Source organism: Panicum virgatum, chromosome 6K (assembly GCF_016808335.1).
Source record: "Panicum virgatum strain AP13 chromosome 6K, P.virgatum_v5, whole genome shotgun sequence".
NCBI lineage: Eukaryota > Viridiplantae > Streptophyta > Magnoliopsida > Poales > Poaceae > Panicum > Panicum virgatum.
Genome location: NC_053141.1, coordinates 47,288,985 through 47,313,471, shown reverse-complemented (window position 1 = coordinate 47,313,471; position 24,487 = coordinate 47,288,985). Strand labels below are relative to the sequence as shown.

Below are 24,487 nucleotides of genomic sequence, written 5' to 3'. Positions count from 1 at the left end.
AAAGCTCTATTTGTTGGCCAAATAACCAAATAACTCCCTCACGCTAGATACGCTTGTCAGGTTCGGGAGATGTGGGACAAAAGATGACCCATAAAGCATGTTCAAGAGTGTTTCTGTCAAAAAGTATTTTTTTTCTCACCCACCCCGCGTGTACCCACACCATCACGGATCCACCCGCCCCAATCAAACACGATATGAGACCGTACCATCCTAGAAAACTAAATCTAGATCATCTCATCCACCTTGTCTCGACACATATGTGCTTAATTTCTAATTCTTCACATCTTTTATTAAAGAATTTCCACCTTACTTTTTCACAGCATTACAGTCGCACACGTCGACACCAATGCCAGCCAAGTTGTTCGTCTCTTGAAGCGGAAACGGTATCCAACACCAATCCAATCACCATGGCATCCGAATTGAGGCCGGCCAATTTTCTCGTGTCCTCTTAATCTCTTCTTATACATAACGCAGAGAGAGAGAGAGTAGACGGGTCAATTAGCATCTCTCTTAATTTACCATGACCTTCATCATCAATCAAAAAGAATTACATGGTCAATGACATCCTGCTGCGCACGTCCCGGCCGAGCGTGTCCACCCGGCCACCCCACACGCCGCCATCGCCGTTTCCTCCAATGACAGTAATTGGATTAATTTCTTTATAATAGCAAGGTGCGCTATATTTAGTTAGACACAGGAGTATTTTGGGTCGATTTTTATCATAATGACAGTGATGGGTAATTTTAATTTCTCTTATTTTCTCCGATTAATGTGGGAATTTTTAGGCATTGAGAGCGAACGTGGAGGCTCCATTTATTGACCAAATAATAAGATAATAGATAGATTTGCATCAGAGTTCGGTTGAATCGTTCTAGAGACTGAACCAATGATCACCGCTGTATTAAGCTGTGGTTTGTCACTTGTCAGTGTCGGCCACCGGATTAGTACTTATTAGTTTTGCGCTGTCCGCTGTTATAAACTCGGGAAGTCGGGATATGATGCAGAGAGAGAACGCTAGGTTTTGCTCTGTGCTTTTCAACTGAAAATTGATTGATAATTGTCTGCTTCACCGTTCAGTGGCTCCAAAGTTCAGATGTTTGGACTATTTTTTTTCCTTACTGAAAAGATATTGATACTTGTCTACTTCAGCGTTCAGGGGCTTCAGAGTTCAGGTGCAGCGCGCGGGGGTGGGGAGGGAGGGGGGGAGGTTCTGCTGAAAACCAATTGATGCGTATCTGGTTATTTCAGGGGCTTCAGAGTTCAGTTGGATCGGCTGTTCAGTTCAGTCTTTCTGCGTTCCCTGGTGGTTGCGATGGCATACAATGCCTGCAGGTTTAGAGAAGAGCGTGCCGATTTCGATTAATAGATAGAAAGTTTGAAACCAAAGACAGCAACAGGAATCAGATTACCAGAGTTGGCGGGCTGAACCTTTACTCTGTAGTCTGTACTGCACCCCATTTTTCAGTTCAGGCATTAGGTAACTGTTTCTTTTTTGCTGAAACCAGGCGTCAGGTAACTGTTGCTATCAAAGAAAGAGAAGAGAAGTGACACAATTCTTACAAATGTCCACACTGCAAAGGTCATCGCATAGTTCTCCATGATCTGCTTGCTACTCTGAAACTAAGTAGTATACACAAGCTGTTCTGTTCTGCGCTGTCCTGTGTGATCGTACACTGCTGGTATGCTGCTAGCTAGTCGTCGGCGTGAGCGCCACCGTGACCGTGTGCTGCTGCATGATGAGCACGGAGCCCATCTCCGGCGACTCGTTGGACGCCAGGATCTCAGCCACGGGCCCGATCTCGCTGCCGGCCTCCGCCCAGCGCTCCAGCCCTGCCAGGAGCTCCACCGGCTGCCGGCCGCCGCGGCCCACCACCACCAGCGAGAACATCCCGGCCATCCCCTGCAGCGTCTCCACCACGTCCGCGGGGCTCTCCACCACCTTCTCCACGTACAGGGCCAGCTCCCGCGCCGCGTACTCCTCGTAGAACCGCCACAGGAAGCGCTCGTCCACGTCGCCCTCCTGGAGCTCCACGTCCAGCTCGTCGGCGTACGCCCGGGAGGCGGAGGACGTGACGCTGTCGTAGGTGCTGCGCTTCACGAAGCGGAACACGGTGAGCCCGACGGCCGGGTGCTCCGCGAGGCGGCACGCCAGCGACACGGCCTCCCGGTCGTCGGGCCCGCCCACGAACACCGCCGCCACGACGTGGGTCACCGTCCGGTCGCTGCACGGGTGCACCAGCGTCCTGCCACTCTCCGGCGCGACGCCGATGGGCGTCTGGAAGCTGGTGCCGCTGTGGCGGTAGGGGCGGTCGACGAGGAGCCCCACGGTGCAGGGCGCCCGCTCCAGCACCTCGGCGTTGAGCTTCCACCGCTCCTCCAGGCGGCACGCCATCCTGCCGTCGAACCGCTGCTCCTTGTAGCAGGGGACGAGCACCAGGGCGGCGTGCGCGTCCTCCGCGCCGCGGCAGGCCACGGCGGCGTCCCTGGCGGCGCCGAGGCTCACCACGTCGACCTGCCGGAAGTAGACGCCCGTCGCGCGGGAGAAGACGTCCACCACCCTGTTCATCTGGGTCACGGCGTCGGGCGCGCCGCCCTTGTCGGCCTCGTCGTCCAGCGTCCGCTGATGGTACGGCGGCGTCCGGGCGGCGGAGCGGTCGCCGGGGACCTCGAAGAAATGGAACACCGGGACGGCGGGCTGCTCGTGGGGCGCGCTCACCAGGAGCTCCACCAGGCTGAGGATGCCCGGAGCGGCGTGCGCGCCGTGGGCGCAGGCGAGCATGCGGAGCTCCTGCCCCGGACCCAGCGACTCCACGGCCTGGTGCCTGGTCCGGTACTCCTCCTCCCTGCGCAGGACGGCGGCGGCGGCCGGCCCGGCGACGACGGTGCTGATCAGGTTGCCGATGATCATGGCGTACAGCGCCTGCTCCGCCCACACCCCTTCCGACTTGGCGAACTTCATGTTCATGGTGTCGACGTGGCCCTTGACGTTGAGCAGGACGCTGTAGCGGAGCGCCTCGGAGACGGCGATGTCGAGGTAGCTGGAGGCGGCTGCGGCGCCGACGGTGTGAGAACCGCGCAATTTGATATTATTTTAAATGAATCACCGGTCATTATCATCCAGATGAGAGTTAACACGTGCTTGCCAGAGCGCGTGCCACGTGTTATCCCCCATCTAAAGACACGAATAACCGACACGTCATTCATCCAAAATAATATCAAATCCGGTAGTCCCGGTATGTGCTCCAACATACGCCCAGAATTCAGCATATTCACATACCGTTTACAAACGAATACATTGCCAAAAAATCCTCAAAGAGCAGTTTTACAAAAACAGAGTTCGAAACTTAATATTATAAGTTCAATATAGGTGGGTTTCAAGCTTCATTTATAAGCCTTGGGCTCACGATAGTCATATTAAACAGAAACATAAAATTTATTGCATTTACATGCTCTCACAAAACTCGATTACGATAAAGACTTACTAAAGTAATGATGTCTTGCTCAAGGACAACATTACAGCACCCACAACCTACTCTTCCCCCGCGTTTGGATCAGCGGGGTAGAAGTGGCCGAACACCACTTCCGGCTCACCTGCAACTAGGTTTAGAAAGCAACATGAGTACAAAAAATACTCGCAAGACTTACACGATTAAATAAACAAGAATCATGCAATTGCTCAAGTAAAAACTTTAAGATTAAATAATTATTGCATAAGCATTAGCTCTCTACACTATCACCTATCAGAATTAATTAATCCTGTCCAACCCCAAACCCTTTTAGTTTAAGTAAATCTTGCCCAACTTTAAGGTTAAGTAAGGAGGTACAAAAATGCAATACATACATACTATATATATAGGCCAACAATACCCAGTGGAATAGCTAAACTAAATTAGATTAGACAGGTGCAAGGAATATGCTTAGCTGCTTGCCTGTGTTAACTTCAGGCTCGACCACGAACTGGACTCCGGGTTCAGGCTCAACGGGTTCGGCGGGCTCCACGGGTTCGACCTCCGGCGGTTCGGTTACTATAATGCATGAATGCAATGCAAGAATTAAGAAATGAACAAAACATCAAGCATAAATAATGAAATAATTGAGCATGCAGAGAACAATACAAGGAACTCATGAAAATTAGTTTTGCAGCAAAAGCATTTTCCTATAAATAATCATAAATGTATTAGTTTTCAGCCACTCTAAACAAGGTAAAACATAAAAGGCATCAAAACTTAACTAAACAAATCCAAGAAAATTATCATAGAAACTAGGCAGGAATACAAGGCTAACAAAACTGGTTTTACTATTTTCTCACTTTCCAGTAGAAAGTTTTATATTAAACTATTTTCAGACAAAACATAAGAAAACAAGCTAAAACTTTGATAAACAGCAAGGAAGCACATAAGTAAGTTGCACCAATGGAAATAATATTTCACGAGGAATCTAACATAAGGAAGCACATAAGGCGGCGGCGGGCGAAGGAGAGCGACGGCGGGCCTGTGCGGCAAGGGAGAAGGCCGGGTGAGGAGGGAAATCGAGCGAGGGAAGGGAGGAGATGCTCCCCGCGCAAGGAATGGGCGCGGCACTCACCGAGGGCGGCGAATCAATGGCGGCGACAGAGCTCGGGTGGCGGCAATGGAGAAGAGGAACGGGAGCTTGGGTTGGAGAGGAGGGCCGGTCGGTCACGGGAGCTAGAGGGGAGGGGGAGCGGGCGGCCAGTGCGGATAAGGATGCGCGGAACGAGGATCGTCGGCACGTGGCGTGAGGATGGCCGGCGGCGGCGATGCGTGCGGCGCGGCGCCGAACAGAGCAGGGAGGAGGAAGGGAGAGACTGACGGGTGGGCCTGGCGGGGAATTTTTTTTCTTTCTTTCTTTCTTTTTTCTTTTCTCAGGGCTGTGACAACTCTCCCCCCTTAAGAAAATCTCGTTCCGAGATTTAGGTAGACAAGAGGGGAAGGATAAAACTCGGACTAGGTTGAGGCTATATTCACCTAGACAAGATAAACATCTAAGAGATGATGCACAAAGGCAGGGACGATGTGGTGTGAGACATTCCTAGGGTTTTCTTGATGGTGATTGTGTACACATATATAACATCTAGAACTATGAACCTCATCAAGAAAGTGGGGTGGGGTAGGGAGAAAACTTACTCATCGGAAAAGAATTCCGTGTATTCTTGACGTAATCGATCTTCACACTCCCAAGTGGCTTCATCTTCGGTATGATTACTCCATTGAACCTTTACAAACTTTACCATACTACGCTTCACTCTTCTTTCATCACGATTAAGAATGGCAATTGGGTGTTCCTCGTAGGTAAGGCCCGGTTGAAGATCAAGTGACTCAAGGTCGACGGCGTCAGCTGGAACACGATGGCACTGCTTCAACTGAGAGATATGAAAGACATTGTGCACGGCGGAGAGTGATTGAGGAAGTTCCAATTGACAAGCCACTGCTCCAACTTTCTTGATAATCCGAAAAGGTCCGACATAGCGTGGCGCTAATTTTCCTCTTACTTGAAAACGGCGAGCGCCCTTAAATGGAGAAACCTTGAGATAGACATAATCACCAATTTTGAGATGGAGTTCTCGGCGACGACGATCAGCATAAGTCTTTTGACGAGATTGAGCAACGCGAAGATTCTCACGAATAATCCTGACTTGCTCCTCGGCATCTTTCACCAAATCCGGACCAAAGAAAGGTCTTTCTCCAGATTCAGACCAGTTGATCGGAGTTCTACACCGTCTTCCATAGAGAGCTTCAAATGGAGACATTTTGATACTTGCTTGATAACTATTGTTGTAAGAAAACTCTGCGAATGGCAAGCATGTAACCCATTTCTTTTCATATATGAGAGCACAGGCTCGCAGCATGTCTTCTAAGATTTGATTGACTCTCTCGGCTTGACCGTCGGTTTGAGGATGATAAGCAGTACTATAAGTGAGATCAGTTCCCATGGCTTCATGCAGACTTCTCCAAAAGTGAGCAACAAATTGAGGACCGCGGTCAGAGACAATTTTCTTAGGAACACCATGAAGACAAACGATGCGGGTAAGGTACAACTCCGCATATTGCTTGACAAGATAAGTAGTCTTCACTGGAAGAAAATGAGCCGACTTCGTCATTCGATCCACAATTACCCAGATAGAATCATACCTTTGAGAAGACCTGGGTAACCCGGTGATAAAATCCATTCCAATTTCTTCCCACTTCTATGATGGGATAGGCAAGGGCTGAAGGGTACCAGCTGGTTTGAGATGCTCGGCTTTAACCCTTTGGCAAACATCGCACTCGGCGACATATCGAGCGATTTCTCGTTTCATGCGAGTCCACCAAAACCTTTGCTTGAGATCTTGATACATTTTGGTACTGCCCGGATGAATGGAGAATTGAGAACTATGGGATTCATCAAGGATAATTCGCCTGAGGTTATGATCCTTAGGCACCACAATTCGCTTCCCAAAGAATAGAACTCCTTCATTATTCGTAGAGAAACACCGAGATTTGCCCTCCTTCATTAATTCCCGAATTCGAGTCATACCCTTATTCTTCTTTTGGATTTCCTTAATTTGAGCATAAAGATCAGATCTGACTGTAAGAGTAGCAAGATAGACTTCTTTGACCATAGAAATTCCAAGTTTCCGAAGATCAACATAGAGAGTATGCACAGGAGGAGCTATGGTCAAGCAGTTGCATTGAGCCTTTCGGCTTAGTGCATCGGCGACGACATTCGCCTTACCGGGATGATAGTGCACTTCAATGTCATAATCCTTGATTAATTCAAGCCATCGTCGTTGCCTCATATTGAGATCAGATTAAGTGAAAATGTACTTGAGACTCTTGTGATCAGTATAGATGTTGCAATGATTACCAAGCAAATAGTGACGCCATATTTTGAGAGCATGGACAACAGCCGCAAGCTCTAAATCATGGGTAGGATCATTTTCTTCATGCCGCTTGAGTTGACGAGAAGCATAGGCCACCACTCAACCTTCTTGCATAAGTACACAGCCAAGACCGATGCGAGAAGCATCGTTATAAACATCGAAACTCTTGAAAATATCTGGCTGAGCAAGAACTGGAGCAGTAGTGAGGCGATCCTTAAGGGTTTGAAAGGCTGCTTCATAGGCTGGGGACCACTCAAACTTAATCCCATTCTTTAGTAACTCGGTCATAGGCTTCGCAATTTTTGAAAAAATCTCTATGAACCGGCGGTAATATCCCGCAAGTCCAAGAAAACTCCGGATCTCATGGACATTCTGTGGTTGCTTCCAATCCAGAACATCTTGCACCTTGCTAGGATCCACAGCAATACCATCCTTGGAGAGGACATGACCAAGAAAAGATACTTCTTCAAGCCAAAACTCACATTTGCTGAACTTGGCATAAAGACTATGCTCTCTAAGCTTTTGGAGGACGATATGAATATGACGAGCATGATCTTCTTGGGTCTTGGAATAAATGAGAATATCATCAATAAAGATGATCACAAAAATATCAAGTTCCTCCATGAAGATGCTATTCATCATATACATGAAATAAGCCGGTGCATTGGTGAGGCCGACAGACATGACAGTGAATTCATAAAGACCATATCTAGTAGAGAAGGTTGTTTTTGGATTATCTTCTTTCCGGATCTTGATTTGATGATAACCTAACCTTAAATTAATCTTGGAGAAATATCGAGCTCCCGAGAGTTGATCAAACAAGATATCAATCCGAGGAAGAGGATATTTGTTCTTGACAGTGACTTCGTTTAACGGACGGTAATCAACACACATCCGCAAACTATCATCTTTCTTTTTCACAAAGAGAGCCGGGCATCCCCATGGAGAGGAGCTCGGGCGAATAAAACCCTTATCCAACAGAATCTTGAGTTGTTTCTTCAATTCCTTCAACTCATTGGGAGGCATTCGGTAAGGCTGTTTAGATATAGGAGCAGCCCCGGGCATGAGCTCTATGACGAACTCCACCTCACGATCAGGAGGCATACCCAGTAATTCTTCCGGAAAGACATCCGGATACTCACAAACCACGGGAATATCTTCCAACGCCGTGGCTTTGGTACTCGCCAAGGCACATAAACAAGATTCCACCTTGGCAAGCGATAATAAAACTCTACTCCCAGAAGGGTGCAAAAGATCAATGGTGCGGGGCCCACATTTGATAACTCTGTCATGCTTACCCAACCAATTCATCCTAAGAATCACATCTAACTCCAGCTTGTCTAGAATGAGAAAATTGGCTCGAAAAGTAACTCCCTCAATGAGAATTGGAACCTCACTAGCAAAGTGTCTGGCAATGATTTCCCCACCCGGTGATTCTATATGATATGGTACTGGTAGGTTTTGCATCTCAAGCTTACTATGCAACATAAATTTCTTGCTGATGAAAGAAAAAGTTGCTCCAGAATCAAAAAGAACCATAGCAGGGTGAGAATTGATTAGGAGCGTGCCCATAAGAACTTCGGCATTCTCCGGAATTTCTTCGGCGGTGGTGTAGTTGAGGCGGACACGTTTAGGAGCTTGTTGTGGCTTAATTTCTTGGCGCTGTGCTTGAGGTAGAGGATTATTAGGCCTGGGTGCATTGAAGGCACCACCACGCCTCGGAGAGGGGCAATCCCTGGAGAAATGACCTATGCCACCACAATTGTAGCACGGACCCTTTGCGGTAACATTTGGATTGCTCCAATAGGCATTGATCGGCCTAGGAGCTTGTCCTTGAGGAGGTTGAGGGTGACGCACAATCCACATAGGACGGGGAGGTTGAGCACCCGGTGCCCAAGGTGGAAAAGGAGAAGGCCCCAGACGTGGACGTGAAGAGCTACCGCCCGCAGAGGTAGGAGCAGGACGCTTGTTCTTTGCCTCAAGATTCTTCATCTTGTGCTCAGCTCTGATAGCGATATTCACCAAGTCATTGAAATCTTCAAACTTGGTAGTGGAGAGCTTGTCTTGCAACTCTGCAGAGAGCCCATCATACATGCGTTCTTGTTTCTTGACATCGGTGACCACTTCTTCAGGTGCATATTGGGAAAGGGTATTGAAGGCATTGACATAGGCCATCACATCACGACTTCCTTGAGTGAGATTCAGAAATTCCTTCTTCTTGATATCCATGATACCCTTGGGAATATGGAAGGAGCGAAAAGCTGTGTGGAACTCCTCCCATGTGAAGCGGTGGTTGGCAGGGTGAGATGCCTTGAAGTTCCGCCACCAAACCCCAGGGGCATCATGAAGTTGATGAGCAGCAAAAAGAATCTTCTCATGGGGCTCACACTCAATAAGACCTAGTTTCTCTTCAATGACATTGAGCCAGAAATCCGCATCAAGAGGATCCTTAGAGCCACGAAAGATGGGTGGGTTGGTGCGGAAGAAATCCCCAAACCTGTTCACTTGCGGCTCAGCTCTTGGGCCATTATTGCCGGCATTGCCCATTTGATTGACTAAGTGCGCCATAAGTTCAGTTTGTCGGGCCAAGACGTCCGCGAGGTTTGGGTGAACTGGAGGATTAGGGAGGGGATCCTCGTTGTTGCGGTTGTTATTGCCACCCGAACCATTGGCACCATCCCTCTCGGTTCCCGAACGCAACACCATCCTGTTAATAAACAAAACGGTTAGCGGTCAGGAATGAAAGATGGAGAATGATACTCAAAGGCAGGGTGGAAATACAATGTGTAGATAAAAATCTAACACGTAACCAACACCAGAAAAACATGTCTAAGAGAAAGGGTAGATTTGGCCCACTAAGATTAACAAGATCCAACTAGGCAAAATCTTAACAACAACACACTCGATTGATGCAACACAGAATTGGAGACCAGAAGAGAGAGTATGCATGCATGCGAGGTATGAATGCAACATGACGTCTCCTTACATCGTGAGCACGCCTTAACGTTCTAGCACTCACTTACGACCCGCAACAACCGCATTGTCCAGCAGCGCTACAACCCTCCTAATAGCGCTTAGGACAATTGGTGACTCCCACCTTCTCAACCCCGATAAAAGGCTTAAAAGGTTTCCAGCAGGTGAAAGGGTTTTCCTACGCTCCCGCTACTCATGCAGACAAGAGGGGTTAAGCACATCTTAATTAAACAAGTGAAGCAGTAAGAAAGAATTAGCTCTAGGACAAAGGAAGAAAGTTAGCATTTTACCTTAAGTTCAAATTTTTAACCAAAGTAAATCTTAGTGCAAGTGATCAAATTTTATTTTACTCTCAGCCCACTAATCAAATTTTAGATTCACTTCATGGAACCTTAGCTCTGATACCCGTTGTGAGAACCGCCCAATTTGATACTGTTTTAAACGAACCGCCGGTCATTATCATCCAGATGAGAGTTAACACGTGCTTGCCAGAGCGCGTGCCACGTGTTATCCCACATCTAGAGACACGAATAACTGACACGTCATTCATCCAAAATAATATCAAATCCGGTAGTCCCGGTATGTGCTCCAACATACGCCCAGGATTCAGCATATGCACATACCGTTTACAAACGAATACATCGCCAAAAAATCCACAAAGAGCAGTTTTACAAAAAACAGAGTTCGAAACTTAATATTACAAGTTCAATATAGGTGGGTTTCAAGCTTCAGTTACAAGCCTTGGGCTCACGATAGTCATATTAAACAGAAACATAAAGTTTATTGCATTTACATGCTCTCACGAAGCTCGATTACGATAAAGACTTACTAAAGTAATGATGCCTTGCTCAAGGACAACATTACAGCACCCACGACCTACTCTTCCCCCGTGTTTGGATCAGCGGGGTAGAAGTGGCCGAACACCACTTCCGGCTCACCTGCAACTAGGTTTAGAAAGCAACCTGAGTACAAAAGGTACTCGCAAGACTTACGCGATTAAATAAACAAGGATCATGCAATTGCTCAAGTAAAAACTTTAAGGTTAAGTAATTATTGTATAAGCATTAGCTCTCTACACTATCACCTATCAGAATTAATTAATCTTGCCCAACCCCAAACCCTATTAGTTGATTCAGAGAGTAATATAATCTATAACTGATCATAACTACAACATGAACCATTCCCATCACAATCGAAATTCTATGAGGAGTTCATGGGATAATGAGCTTGCTCATAACCGAGAGCGCGGCAATTCGAATTGATTATAACCTTGCAAGGGTGTACTACTTTACCCACACGACGCGAGGACCATGCGACTCACCCAACCGATCACGTCGGGCAAGGGGGTACTCACGTCAACCGTTCCCAACAAGGCTCGATCATTGAACCTCACACCTAGCTTACGAGTAGAGACTTAGTTCCACCAGGGACATCTCTAAACATTCCTACACATAAGTCCACCTGGGGACACACTAAGCCTCTCTGCATAGCCCGTAGCCACGTAGCTAGGACTGCACATCGATGATCAAGTCAAAGAAGGTGATTGGCTTATCCATACCATTATATTGGATATGTGGTAGCACGGAAAGGTGCTCAAAACCGACGTCGTCCACTCGGTCCTTAATCGATCCAAGCGGACTATGCCCATGTGACTTCATTCTCTAGGCCCTAACATTCCGCTCGAATCTCGGTATTCCCACTTCATCACCACCCAAACCGAACCAGTGCGATCAAGGATTATCGGTAAGTGTGATCATCCAAACCATTCCTGTCTAGCGAGCAATGTAGGTATTCTAAGCAGGGCTATGCATCTAGTCAAGTTAAGTAATTAACTAACTAACATGTGGCAAGGACATGGTTAAACAATTCAAGGAAGGATAGTGCATCAAAGGAGGTACAAAAATGCAATACATACATACTACATATATAGCCCAACAATACCCAGTGGAATAGCTAAACTAAATTAGATTAGACAGGTGCAAGGAATATGCTTAGCTACTTGCCTGGGTTAACTTCAGGCTTGACCACGAACTGGACTCCGGTTTCAGGCTCAACGGGTTCGGCGGGCTCCACGGGTTCGACATCCGGCGGTTCGGTCACTATAATGCATGAATGCAATGCAAGAATTAAGAAATGAACTAAACATCAAGAATAAATCATGAAATAATTGATCATGTAGAGAACAATACAAGGAACTCATGAAAATTGGTTTTGCAGCAAAAGCATTTTCCTATAAATAATCATAAATGTATTAGTTTTCAGCCACTCTAAACAAGGTAAAACATAAAAGGCATGCAAACTTAACTCAACAAATCCAATAAAATTATCATAGAAACTAGGAAGGAACACAAGGCTAACAAAACTGGTTTTACTATTTTCTCAATTTTCAGTAAAAAGTTCTATATTAAACCATTTTCAGACAAAACATAAGAAAAAAAGCTAAAACTTTGATAAACAGCAAGGAAGCACATAAGTAAGTTGCACCACTGGAAATAATATTTCACGAGGAACCTAACAAAATTTGGTTTGGCATTTTTCGATCAGTATACAAATAACCAAGCATTAAACTCACTTTTGCAAGATAAAACTATAGATAAATCTATAACAAGGTAACATGCAAAACAATATTTTTTTCTAAGTAGATATCAGTTAGAGGAATCCAAAAAAATAAGTTTCATAATTTTTGAAGCTATACATGAATTTCTATGGTTTTTAAAAAATTGCAGAAAACTAAAATATTACAAAACCCTAGCAAAAAGCTAGGCGCACCCGAGGGCAGCCACCCCGGCCACCGACAGGTGGGCCCAGGGGGCCGTGCGGCACCACCAGGCCGGGTCAAGGCCAAGGCCTGCCTTGACCCAGCGCCTGGGCGCGCCCACGCGCATGGCGCGCACGCGCGGCGCGGCGTGCGCGACGTGGCGGCTGCGGCGGACGGCGGCGCGGCTGGGCGAGGCTGGAGGGGCTCGGGGCGAGGGCGCATGGCGTGCCCTAGGTGATGGCGAAGCTCACCAGTGGCAGCACGGGAGGAGAACGGCGACGAGGCGGTGTCCCGGCGGAGGAAGGCGGCGGCGGGCGAAGGAGAGCGGCGGCGGGCCTGTGCGGCAAGGGAGGAGGCCGGGTGAGGAGGGAAATCGAGCGAGGGAAGGGAGGAGATGCTCCCCGCGCAAGGAATCGGCGCGGCAGTCACCGAGGGCGGCGAATCAATGGCGGCGACGGAGCTCGGGTGGCGGCAATGGAGAAGGGGAACGGGAGGTAGGGTTGGAGAGGAGGGCCGGTCGGGCACGAGAGCTAGAGGGGAGGGGAGCAGGCGGCCGGTGCGGATAAGGACGCGCGGAACAAGGATCGTCGGCACGTGGCGCGAGGATGGCCGGCGGCGGCGACGCGTGCGGCGCGGCGCCAACAGAGCAGGGAGGAGGAAGGGAGAGACTGACGGGTGGGTCCGGCGGGGAATTTTTTTTTTCTTTTCTCAGGGCTGTGACAGACGGCCTTCCCCGCCAGTCCGAGCAGCGTCAGGAGCTTGCCGGGCACGATGATGGCGCCGGACATGGAGTTGTAGTCCAGCCTCATCCCGATGGTGGCGAAGTAGAAGGGCAGGACGACGCCGTGGACGGGGGGCACGAGCGCGTCGGCGACGGTGCGCGCGGCGGGGCCCTCCCTCGGGAACGCCATCCCCAGCGCGAGGCTCGTCGGCATGCCGTCGAAGCCCAGCAGCTGCTGGAAGCTGTTGACGAGCCAGACGGCCAGGAGGATGGCCAGCAGGTCGCGGCCCCGGACGTGGTGCTGCCCGTCGTTGCGCCGGTTGATGCGCGTCACCAGGGGGCGCACCCGCCACACGGCCACGCCCGCCACGGCGAGCGCCAGGAAGCCTTTCTTGATCTGGGGCGAGCCGCGGTACATGTCCAGCTGGGTCTTCTCCCGGGCCAGCGCCGTGGACGACAGGAGGCCGTCGCCGACGACGCAGATGAGGTTGCTGATGATGGCGGCGGCGACGACGAGCCGCCCGTTCTCGCTCGCGGCGAGGTTGAGCTCGCCGGCGACCCGCGCGACGGTGATGGAGGAGGTGTTGGTGAGCGCGAGCATGAGCGTGGCGGCGAGCAGCTCGGGCGTCTTCACGGAGGAGTGCATCATGCTGCCGTACATGCCGCTGGACACAACGGCGGCCACCAGCAGGCTGGCGGCGACGGTGGCGTAGGCGAGGGCGACGCAGCGGCGCGTGGCGTTCCGCAGCGCCCCGAGGTCCAGGTCCAGGCCGACGAGGAACATGTAGACGACGCGCGCCGCGGAGATGTAGCCGCCGTACATGTCCTCCACGTTGTCCACGTCCACGTGCACGATGGCGTTGCGCAGGCCCATGCCGGGGATGCGCGTGAGCACCTCCGTGTCGATCTGCGGGCAGATGGGTAAGGATCTAACCATCGTGTGCAGTGCAGCTAGCTAGCCCCGGCAGTCGGCCGCCGCCGCCGACAAGGGCCCCCGGCCAGTCGGGTGCTGGACAGCCAAGCTCCCGGAACTTGACCGCGGAATTGCGGCAAGGCTCGTCTCCGGCAACTCCGGGACTAGTGCGGCGAGCGAGCATGCAGACCTTGCACGCGTGGCTTGGTTCTCGACATTTCCGTCCATATTGGAGGGACGGACATGACTTTCGTGCCCGGGAAGACGCCCCGGAATAGGCACCGGCTCGCACTTGCGGGCCGTGTGTCAGCTCAGCTCAAGTTCACACAATCCCACATCTTCAATTCCTACCGGACTTGTAAATTTAGCATGAATTTACTTTCATATAATACCGTGAAAAAAAATGTTTGTTTCTAGCTTGAATCGGGGTGGGCAGTTAGTCACCCTCTTTGGCTTTTCGTTACCCTTCTCCTGGTGCTTCTGTAATGCGAAAATGGTGGAATTTCCATGGAAATGGGGGAAAACTCGTAGGAGAAAAAAAACAAATTTGCTGAAATGTCAAAATCATTTATGAGGAGATAGAAGGTGAAGGTTCATGAGATAAGCGAGGAGATTCACACGATACTCCCCTGGCTCGGTTACCAAGTTATTAGTTTGATAACTGTACAATAAAATTGTGCATGAAGACATCTAAACTTTTACATGTTTTTTTATTTTAAAAAAACTTTTACATGCTTTTTATACCATTATTAAAAGGGATAGGAGGCTTGAAAATTGAAGTGTGAACGGCCCATGGGCCCATATACGGGGTTATAGAAGGCCCAATTTCAGGGGTATGACACTTTCACATGATTTCTCCGCAGCCCAGCGTGGGTGGCTCAGTGCCCGTGTGCCACCAACGATGGGTTAAGCTGTTTGAGTCACTTTGCTCGGCGAAGAAAAAAGACAACGAAACGACGAGTTCCTGGTCTACTTCTGGGATGACACGAGTCGTGTTACACAGAAGCTGAAGTCACTCGTCAGCATGATCCTTTTCGCCTGCGTCACTCGTCAGCATGATCATTTTCGCCTGCGCTGCGGTGGGAGCAGACCCCTGGGCACAGGTCAGATTTTTGCGGTCAAAGCTTTAAATTAAATTCCTGTAGAAGTTGGTTAACCATAACTGGTAGTCTCCAAATCATCAAAGAATCTAAGCCTCCGTTGAAACACTTGGTTTCTCCTTGCACTTGGTCCTCGAAAAGTGACCGGCGAGCGAGCTGAGCCCGCGCGTCGTCGTCCACGGCTCGATCCTGTTCCTCCCCGGCCGGCCCCTACACGGCTCCACGTTCGAGCACGCCCGGCCCGCGGGCCGCAGCCGGCGCGAGGCTTCGGAACTCCCTTTCAAGGAGCCGCGGGGAGTGAGGACGTGATCAGGTGATGTGACGGACACCGACGAGCGCAGGGGCAGGCGGGCAGCAGCAGGATCGCGTCGTCGTCGCCGTGCGGGGAAGAGGGGAAGCTTAGCCGTTAAGAGACCGAGCGGGGCAAGGAAAGCCCAGCCAGGACAGGAGGCGCGTCGCGGCGCCAACCACCCCCAGGGGAGGGGGGGCGCCGTCGCCGTCAGCCGCGTGCCGGGATGGTTGGCATTTATGCGCCCGGCACGACGCAGGCTGCCTGGATGCTGCCGTGCCCTCGCCGATGGACGCGTTCCGCTGCCCCCCGCCACCCCCACCACCTCAAGAACTTATAAATTTCCAAACGCGCTACGAGTCTGCAAAGCCCACTCGATCGATCCGAGTCAGACAGTCTCTCTCCGTACACCAAGGTATTCAACTCTTCTTCCCCCTTCTCCTCCTGTCGTGTCGTGTCTCCATCTCCTTCGCCTGCGCGCGGCGGCGTTCCGTACCGTACACAGCGAGCGATCATGGAGGTGGAGGCGGCGGCGGTCTCCTTCGCCAGCACGTCGTGGTCGTTCTCTCCCAGCACGCCGGCGGCGCCGAGCGGCGGCGCGGGAGGCGGAGGCAGGAGCATCTCCCGCCTGCTGCCGGCGCGCGTCGCCGGGGCGGTGGCCCGGGGCGTCGTCACCGTCGTCTTCGCGGCAGTGGGCGTGGTCCTCGGGGCCGTGACGGGCGCGCTGATCGGGCTGGCCACGGAGAGCGGCCTGGTGCGCGGCGCCGGCGTCGGGGCCATCTCCGGCGCCGTCGTCTCCATGGAGGTCGTCGACTCCTCCGTCGCCATCTGGCGCTCCCACGACTCGGGGATCTGGAGCGTCCTCTACGTGGTAATTGCAATTGCATTGCTTCCCTTTGGATTTCCACCTTATTTATCATCATTCAGTCCTGTCCAACACGATTGGCTCTGAAATTGAACGAGTGTCTGCTGATCGCTTCTTCAGCTCGACGTGATCTGGAGCCTCCTGACCGGCCGCCTCGTGCGCGAGAAGGTTGACCCCGCCGTGCAGAGCGCCGTCGACAGCCAGGTACGCGACGCGCTAATCATCTCTCTGTTCATCTTCATCCTGGTCGATCGATCGATCAAGGCATCAAGCAATTGTTAGTTTTAAGTTGCTCGAAAAAAAAACTAACGCGCTCCTGTTCCGGCCGCGCAGATGAACGCGGTGGACTCGCCGTTCGGGGAGATGGCGCCGACGTTGGCGGACATGTTCGAGACTGGCGCCGCCGGGGCGGCGAAGGGCATGCCGGCCGCCGCCATCGAGGCGCTCCCGTCCGTGACCTTCACCGAGCGCGCCGCCACCGGCGACGACCGGACCGGCTGCTCCGTCTGCCTCCAGGAATTCGAGGCCGGCGAGACGGCGCGGAGCTTGCCGGTGTGCGGGCACACGTTCCACCTGCCGTGCATCGACGTCTGGCTGCTCCGGCACGCGTCGTGCCCGCTGTGCCGCCGCGCGGTCGAGGCCGTTGCCGCGCCTGCAGAGCCCCGGCACGCGGTGTACAGTGGTTAGCTTAGCACTCTTTCGTGCTCATGTCTTCGTCGTCGCTTTCGAGCTTGAGGACGTACGGTGTACAGATACAGATACTTTAGCTCCACGTGGGCTATATACACGCCATGGTTGTGAATATGTTGTATAGAGGTCCATGTTGTAGATGATTGATTCTTGTAGAATTGAGTTTTTCTCTCTGTTAGTAAAATTATTTTTCATTGTTCACTACTCACTAGTGTACATATATAGTATAGAAAGTCTATATTGCCCCTCCACCCATCCCTGAACTTGTTACCAAGTTTAAAAAATCCCCCTTAACTAAAACCAGACATCCTACATCCGAACTCTTGAAACCGTCCAAAACCAATTTTTTACAGAGGTACATTAGGTGATAGGAAAACTATTTTAACTGCTTTTTTAGTTGGAATCCAAAAAAATTGAAATATAAATATTTGAATATGGGTACAATTTAAATTTTATTTTCATTTTGAACTTAGTTTATCATGTTAATTTTATTTCACTCGAGTTCCTCTGGAAAATGACACGTGTGCTACAAGATGCAAAATCTATACAAACTCTCTGCATCCCCTTTAAGAAAAAGAAACAAAATATCTGCATCCGGGGAGGTTATCTAGATGAACCACACATCATCCGAAAAACAGCCCACCTCCTCAACAACCGGCCCACGAGTGCTTCATGTTCTCCATCATCAAAGTTCTCAGATCGTGCAGCCCTCCAGCTTTGTCGCTGTATACAGCCTCCGCCGTCCACTGCCGCCCTAACCCGTCGTCACCACCGGCCGCACACCGCATGTCCTCCACCACCCACGGCCATCGGCGCCCTGTCACCTCGCCGCCCCGTCCACAACTCGTCGCCACCATCGCCCAATGTCTTTCCCTCTCTGTAGTCTCACCGGAGAAACCAACCCCTCCCCCGGTAACCCGAGAAGCCACGAACCTGAACCTAACTCTAGTGCAGCTACCATGTAAAGAGAAGCGGCGGCAGCAGCGTGGAGCCATCAGCCATGGAGGAGAAGCTGCAGCGGCGATACGGAGGTGGAAGAAAGCTTCACCGGCTGAAAATGGGCCGCAAAAGACCGAACGAGCTGCTGTTCGATATATTGCGCGCGTCTGTAAACACACACGCACACACACACACACAAAATCTCTGCGTCCGTCGTCTGCGGGCCCTCCACACGCGAGTCAGCAGAGACGCGGTTTTTTTTATTTTTTATTTCCGTTTTTTTTTAAAAAAAAAAATCGATTTAGAAATTTACAGAAATATACCCCGGCCGCCCCGATGCCGGGCGGCCGGGACCTAGCCGCCCGGCTGCCGGGCGGCAGGGGCTTACCTGCAAAAAAAGACGAAAATAAATTGCAGACAGGTCCCTGGGAATCGGCCGCCCGGCAGCTGGGCGGCCGGCCTCCCAGGCCGCCCGGCTGCGGGGCGGCCGGCATTTTTTTTTGCAATTTAGCCCTTTTCGCGAAATAATTTCACAAATGTGTCATTTTTGTAACTTTTTGCAGAAATAGACCCTGGGGGTGGGCGCTGTAATATGTGGCGCCGTGATAACACGTATTGGCGCCACAGATCACGGCGCCGAGGTGCCACGCACGCACAAGCAATCTAGTGAATATTCGAACTTGCCTTTAATATTTTCGGACATTTTCAGGAGACTAGAATACTGTGAACCACACATCAAATATAACGGTAAGAATTAAGAACTAAAAACTGCATTACACAATATAAACCATAGGAATTACATCATAATACAACGTTAATGAAACACACATCAGACATGCAGTGGCATGGCAGAACCCATTGCAACTACGGTAAATAGATTCTGAACTAAACTAACATGTCTTAACTAACATGTCTTAATTAATTTAGAAAAACACAACAAACACAACGATGCAGCATGTGACTAACAATAGATAGTCCTAGTAGCCGTACCCCCACGTAGCAAACTGCGTTGAGCCTTCTCCGTAGTATCCACCCATTGCAGGTGGTGCAGGCGGTTGTGCCGGAGGGGCAGGGCCCTTCTTCTTGTGACAAGGGCAGTTGCAGTAAGGAATAGTACATGGTTCATCCTGTGAAGCAGCAGCATTGCTGGTATCATCATCTTCGTCGTCTTTGTTACCCTCGATCAATTCCTCGTAATGGTTTACCTTGCATTTCAGATCAAAGATCTTTATCTGGAGGTACTCGATGAACTCCTGAACTGAATCAATTGGTGCAGGATCGACCCATCTGGTAAAACCACAGTTTTCTGGAGCATCTGAAGACTGCAAAATAAATTTCATGTAAGGTATCTCAACGAAGATAAAGAAATAAAACAACCGTGTATTACCCATGCGTGTGGGAATTTGAAGAAACGCCGACCGCCATCCATCCCGTCGGTGCACATCTGCACTAAGCAGTCCTCACCATGTCTGCATTTTGGCCACGGTTCTCTACGGTTATCGTATTGTCGTAGAGGAGTTTCATTGGTAAAATCACTCTTGTGCTGTGGCGGAAACTCAAACACTGGTTCCGGAAAGGAATCAGATCCAAGAGGCCTCTCCCATATTATGGGGGTCTCCCTTTCTTCCCCCTTTTCCTTTCCCAAAACCGTAGTAATTCTTCCCGCTAGATCCGCCTCCAGACATTGGGTATACAATGAGCTTTGTTGTTTGAGTGCTGCTGGGAGTTCACAAACTTCGGAGTATTTATAGGCGCACAAATGTCTGATATCCGGAGTGTGGAGTGTAAATGGACCAGAAAAGCCTACATGACAACACAGTGAAGAGGCTAGCTGACCGAACACTGAAAAGGCTAGATTCAATTATTGAACTGACTACTCGATGCATCTATGTGCATGCAGAGCATCTAAGTGCATGCAGACTCACAGCACTGCATCGCTGCCGCTCGGTCGATCGTGCCTAGATGCCGCCTTCCCCACTACACGCCACAGACCTTCGCTGTAGAATGACAGTTCCGTCGTCCTCGCCCGAGAGACTGCTTTGAATGTGAGCTGGTTGTGGTTGTCGTGATGAGCAGTGGCAACCTGTAATCTCGTACTCGCAGATAGATACACTATGGTCCCTATTTTGAGCTATATGAGCGTGTCACGAAGTTTACTCTGTATGCGGTAGTCGTCATCATCGTCGGCGGGATCTCGGCCGCTAACTCCTCCCGCAACTAACTTGTCCTTCATTAAATCACGGAAAAAATTTGCAAGAGATTCCCTTATTTCACGAGTATTATGGAACCCACAAACATAACAAGTTCACATCAATAATATCTATAGAAATAAATGACAAGTAAACTACCACAATCAAAAACAATCATAATCCGAACAGTCGAAATAGTCCATAATGCCGCTGGAGAAACAAGTGCAAACAACTAACGACCCCTACCATTCCGACCTCTCTTACGTTGTGCGTGTACGTGATCTGTAGGGTAGTTATGACGTTCCGGTGGCCCCACGTTTCTGGCAGGACTGCGTAACTGAGCCAGAGGTGTATGCAAGCTGGGATCATCGTCCTGGGCAGTCATAGCAAACAACCGTGTAAACTCGTCCAAGGAGGCTGCGGCGTTGTCTTCAGACCACCCTATAGATCACAAAAAAAAATTTTAAGTAACATTCAAAAGGTGAATGCAATTCCGTACAAATTATTGTGCGTACCCTGTGTTGGAGGAGGTGGTGGTGGTGGATAGGAAGAAGCTCCTTCATATCCTCCTGGTGACGGCATAGGGTGATACGAAGACGGCCCAGCTCCGGTGAACTGTTGTGATCCTGAGTATAAATAATAACGTATGATTCTTCGACCATAAAACATAAGCAAATAAAATTATGCACCACATATTTACCTAAAGTCCCTCCAGCATGTGGCATAGAGGTAAACGGGGTTCCATGAAATCTAGCCCCTTGCGAGGCACCTGGCCCTCCATAGGGCTGAGAACCGGGGTACCCGTACCCTGTGTGGAGTCGTATTTAAATAATGCATATAAACATACGGATCGGTAAATATCACACCATACCTTCTTCCAGTCGGTGGTATAAGGGAGGCTACTGCCATGCGGGACCACAAGGAACCGACGTCGACGCTTGCGACGATCCGTAGGAATCCTCGTACTCCGTCCGCGTACCAAAGGCCTGAAGCATACCTCGGGCTCTATCACGTTAAGTGGTCCAGGCCTCGAGTTGTGCCGGCACGCTCATCGTAGACCCGCTATGAATCCTCATTACATTCAGTGAGCAATCTAATTCAAGTAGCCTGCATGCCTCGAACTGCAACCAAAAAAACTTAGTATACAAATATTAAAAGATCGAAAATGCCGTCAACATTTACTCACCGCCCCAGCTAATGCCTCATCCTTGTGTCGTGCATAGCGATCCTGCAAAGTCGCAACATGCGGCTGTGGATGCATGTCAACATACGTCAAACGGCAACGAGTCTTCAGTTCGTACCAGGTCAGGTACCCCCGAAACGAAGGCTCAATGTGTGGACCGGTATCCTCAGCCAACTGCTCGTCTACATCATCCCACGCAGCCACCCATGGTTGTAATCTAGTGACCTACATTGTCGAGAAAGGATGCCCAGCCCTTGATAAACTGCACGTTAAATAGAAATTAGTTTCACGTTATTAGTACATGGGTGCTCATACATTTTTGTTACCTATGATCGTGGCGCTGAACACGATACAACGCTGAAGACACAGGGAAAGACTGGCGTCGACCGAACTGCCTCATGACTCTATCCGGGCAGTGGGCCTCAACTGCAACGTCGTACACCAAAGCTGCAGTAGTCATCCATAGAACCTGGTCCTGTGTGCACACCGAAGATATCACAAGCGGTGCACGTGCGGCTATAGCCGAAGGACTGTATGGCTCCCACACAATGTCTTCTGGGGTCAATCGATCAAATTCAGCAACAAACTCAGAATAAGACCGCCGGGTCTGTACATGTGCCCATGTTTTCTACAAAAATAAAAATTATGTGTCCATAAGAAAGGTATTGAGAGAACAATGTATGACTATAGTACGCATAGAATATAAATTTTTATCGGGTACATACCTGTCGAGAGTACCAGAGAGTCCCCATGGTGGGTCTGTCGTCCTCCATGTCACCGTACATATCCGGCGTGTACGGTGACTGGTCAATCATGGGACGACCGATCGCAATCCTCTCGTAAGACCAAAGCTGTAGCAGAATTGGGCACCCCGTTAGGACATCATTCATATCATTCTGCCGTGATGCCTTGCAGAGTCCACGATATGTGCATGCAAGAGCCGCTGAACCCCAACTATATAAGGGTATGGCATCATCATCTGCATCGGCGATCTCCTGTGCGTATGGTAGAAGCACCCTATCCACACAGTGTCCGTGTGAGTTGTTGAACAGGATATACCTAAATAACCACAGCAGGTATGCCTCGAGTGATCTAGTCACGCTGTAGTCATCAGCATGGGCTGCCAACAGATCCGGCTGCAATGAAGTACGAACATTGAGAATAAGAAACACATGAGTTATTTCAAAGCCATAAAATACATCAACACATCGTTTTGTACGAAATTGTACCTGAAACTGTAGGAGCCATGATTTGGAAGGGCCTTTCGACTGTGGGTGCTCATTGAAATCTTCAGGATCAATTGTGGTGGCAACACCTGCAAAACGTTCCTCAAGATCCTCCAGCCACGTAGAAGGTACTACGCGGGGCCCGACAGCGTCTCCGGTGATAGAAAGACCAAGCAGCATCGCAACGTCCTGCAGGGTCGGTGCCATCTCCCCATAAGGGAGGTGGAACGTGTGTGTCTCAGGTCTCCATCTGTCAACGAGAGCTGAACGTAGAGACCTGTCTAGCTTCACCAAAGCACTCTCAGCAAGACGAGCCACTGTGAGAAGACCTGCCTCGCTCAGCCTGCATCATACAGTGCTCAAATGTTAATACATTATATAACGAAATGTATAACGGATAAAAACAGAAAATATACGACATATCACCTGGGCACCCATCGTGGGTCTACAGCAACCAACTCTGCAGGTGGACGTGGACGCAACACGTTTAGTTCTTGGTGCTGAACCTTCGCAAGGAAGGACCGGTGACCCGAGTCTATTGTTGGGTCCAGCAACACAGGAGTAACCCCGGCCATACCTACCACGTAAGATCAAAACAATACAATACAATCACACACATCTAAATATTTCTAATATTTCCTAAATAATTTATAAGATTTTCTAACCATTAATAATAATTTCTAATATTTTGTAACATTTTAGAAATTTTCTAATATTATCTTGCAATTTTTAAGATGAATTAATTAGATTGCTAATGTACTATATCAACGCTAATCACTACAATTAACTACACCTAAATGTACCACTAATCAGTCCTAATAATAATTAAAATGATTGCTAATCTACTATTTAAACAAAATAGTTTCTATAATTTTTTATAATTTTCTAACATTTTCTACAATTTTCTAACATTCTCTACAATTTTCTATAATTTTCTAACATTTTCTACAATTTTCTAACATTCTCTACAATTTTCTATAATTTTCTAACATTTTCTACAATTTTCTAACATTTTCTACAATTTTCTAATATTATCTTGCATTTTCTAATACTTCTCTAACAATTTTCTAGTATTTTCTAATACTAAATCTAACACTTAATGTACTATATCAACGCTAATCACTATAAGTAAATGCACCTAAATGTACCACTAATCACTTCTAGCAATAATTGAACTGATTGGTAATCTACTGTTTCAAAAAAATAATTACAACATAATTTATTTATAAAATGTGAAAAAATTTAGTTACCTAAAGTCGCCGGCTTGAAAATCCGACAGAGCTTCGCCACTTTGCCTCTCCCTCACCCCTCCTCTCCCTCCCTCCCTCTCTTTTCTTTTTTCTGGATTTTTAGCAAGGCAAATGAGGGGGGAGGGGCAGCCAACACCCTTATATAGCGGTGGGGGCCGGCCGCCCCCCAGCCGGGCGGCCGGTTCCCAGGTACCTGTCCGTAATTTTTTTTCCTCTTTTTTTTTGCAGATAAACCCTTGCCGCCCGGCAGCCGGGCGGTCAGGTCCCGGCCACCCGGCAGTGGGGCGGCCGGGGTATATTTCTGTAAATTTTCAAATCGAAAATATATTTTTGTAAAAAACGGAAATAAAAAATGGTCCAAGCTGCCCGGCAGTGGGGCGGCCGGGGTATATTTCTGTAAATTTTCAAATCGAAAATATATTTTTGTAAAAAACGGAAATAAAAAATAAAAAAATAAAAAAACCGCCAGCAGAGACCACGAGGATAGCACCGGAAGGCCCAACGAGCCTCG

At 49.3% G+C, this 24,487-nt stretch overlaps 2 protein-coding genes across 2 annotated transcripts; one reads left to right on the top strand and one right to left on the bottom strand.

Annotated features, from left to right (window-relative positions):
- Positions 1–1,537: 1,537 nt before the first annotated feature.
- Positions 1,538–14,269, bottom strand: LOC120713588 (cation/H(+) antiporter 15-like). The gene is made up of 2 exons (XM_039999517.1): positions 13,339–14,269; positions 1,538–3,063 (listed from the first exon to the last, which is right to left on the bottom strand). The coding sequence occupies exons 1-2, from the start codon at positions 14,267–14,269 to the stop codon at positions 1,688–1,690; spliced, it is 2,307 nt and encodes a 768-aa protein (XP_039855451.1). The 3' UTR covers positions 1,538–1,687.
- A 1,663-nt stretch (positions 14,270–15,932) lies between these two features.
- On the top strand, positions 15,933–17,436 carry LOC120713787 (NEP1-interacting protein-like 1). Its single transcript, XM_039999761.1, has 3 exons — positions 15,933–16,505; positions 16,620–16,703; positions 16,833–17,436. Exons 1-3 carry the CDS (start codon positions 16,149–16,151, stop codon positions 17,184–17,186), a joined length of 795 nt encoding a protein of 264 aa, XP_039855695.1. The 5' UTR covers positions 15,933–16,148; the 3' UTR covers positions 17,187–17,436.
- Positions 17,437–24,487: the final 7,051 nt, after the last annotated feature.

What these genes read in the sequence shown, in the direction of transcription:
- LOC120713588 (XM_039999517.1), bottom strand. Translation starts at nt 14,269, where the DNA reads ATGGTTAGATCCTTACCCATCTGCCCGCAGATCGACACGGAGGTGCTC. An exon ending in GCTCGGACTGGCGGGGAAGG is followed by an intron (nt 3,064 to 13,338) that starts CCGTCTGTCACA and finishes GCGGTTCTCACA; the next exon opens with CCGTCGGCGCCGCAGCCGCC.
- LOC120713787 (XM_039999761.1), top strand. Translation starts at nt 16,149, where the DNA reads ATGGAGGTGGAGGCGGCGGCGGTCTCCTTCGCCAGCACGTCGTGGTCG. An exon ending in TCTGGAGCGTCCTCTACGTG is followed by an intron (nt 16,506 to 16,619) that starts GTAATTGCAATT and finishes TCGCTTCTTCAG; the next exon opens with CTCGACGTGATCTGGAGCCT. An exon ending in AGAGCGCCGTCGACAGCCAG is followed by an intron (nt 16,704 to 16,832) that starts GTACGCGACGCG and finishes CCGGCCGCGCAG; the next exon opens with ATGAACGCGGTGGACTCGCC.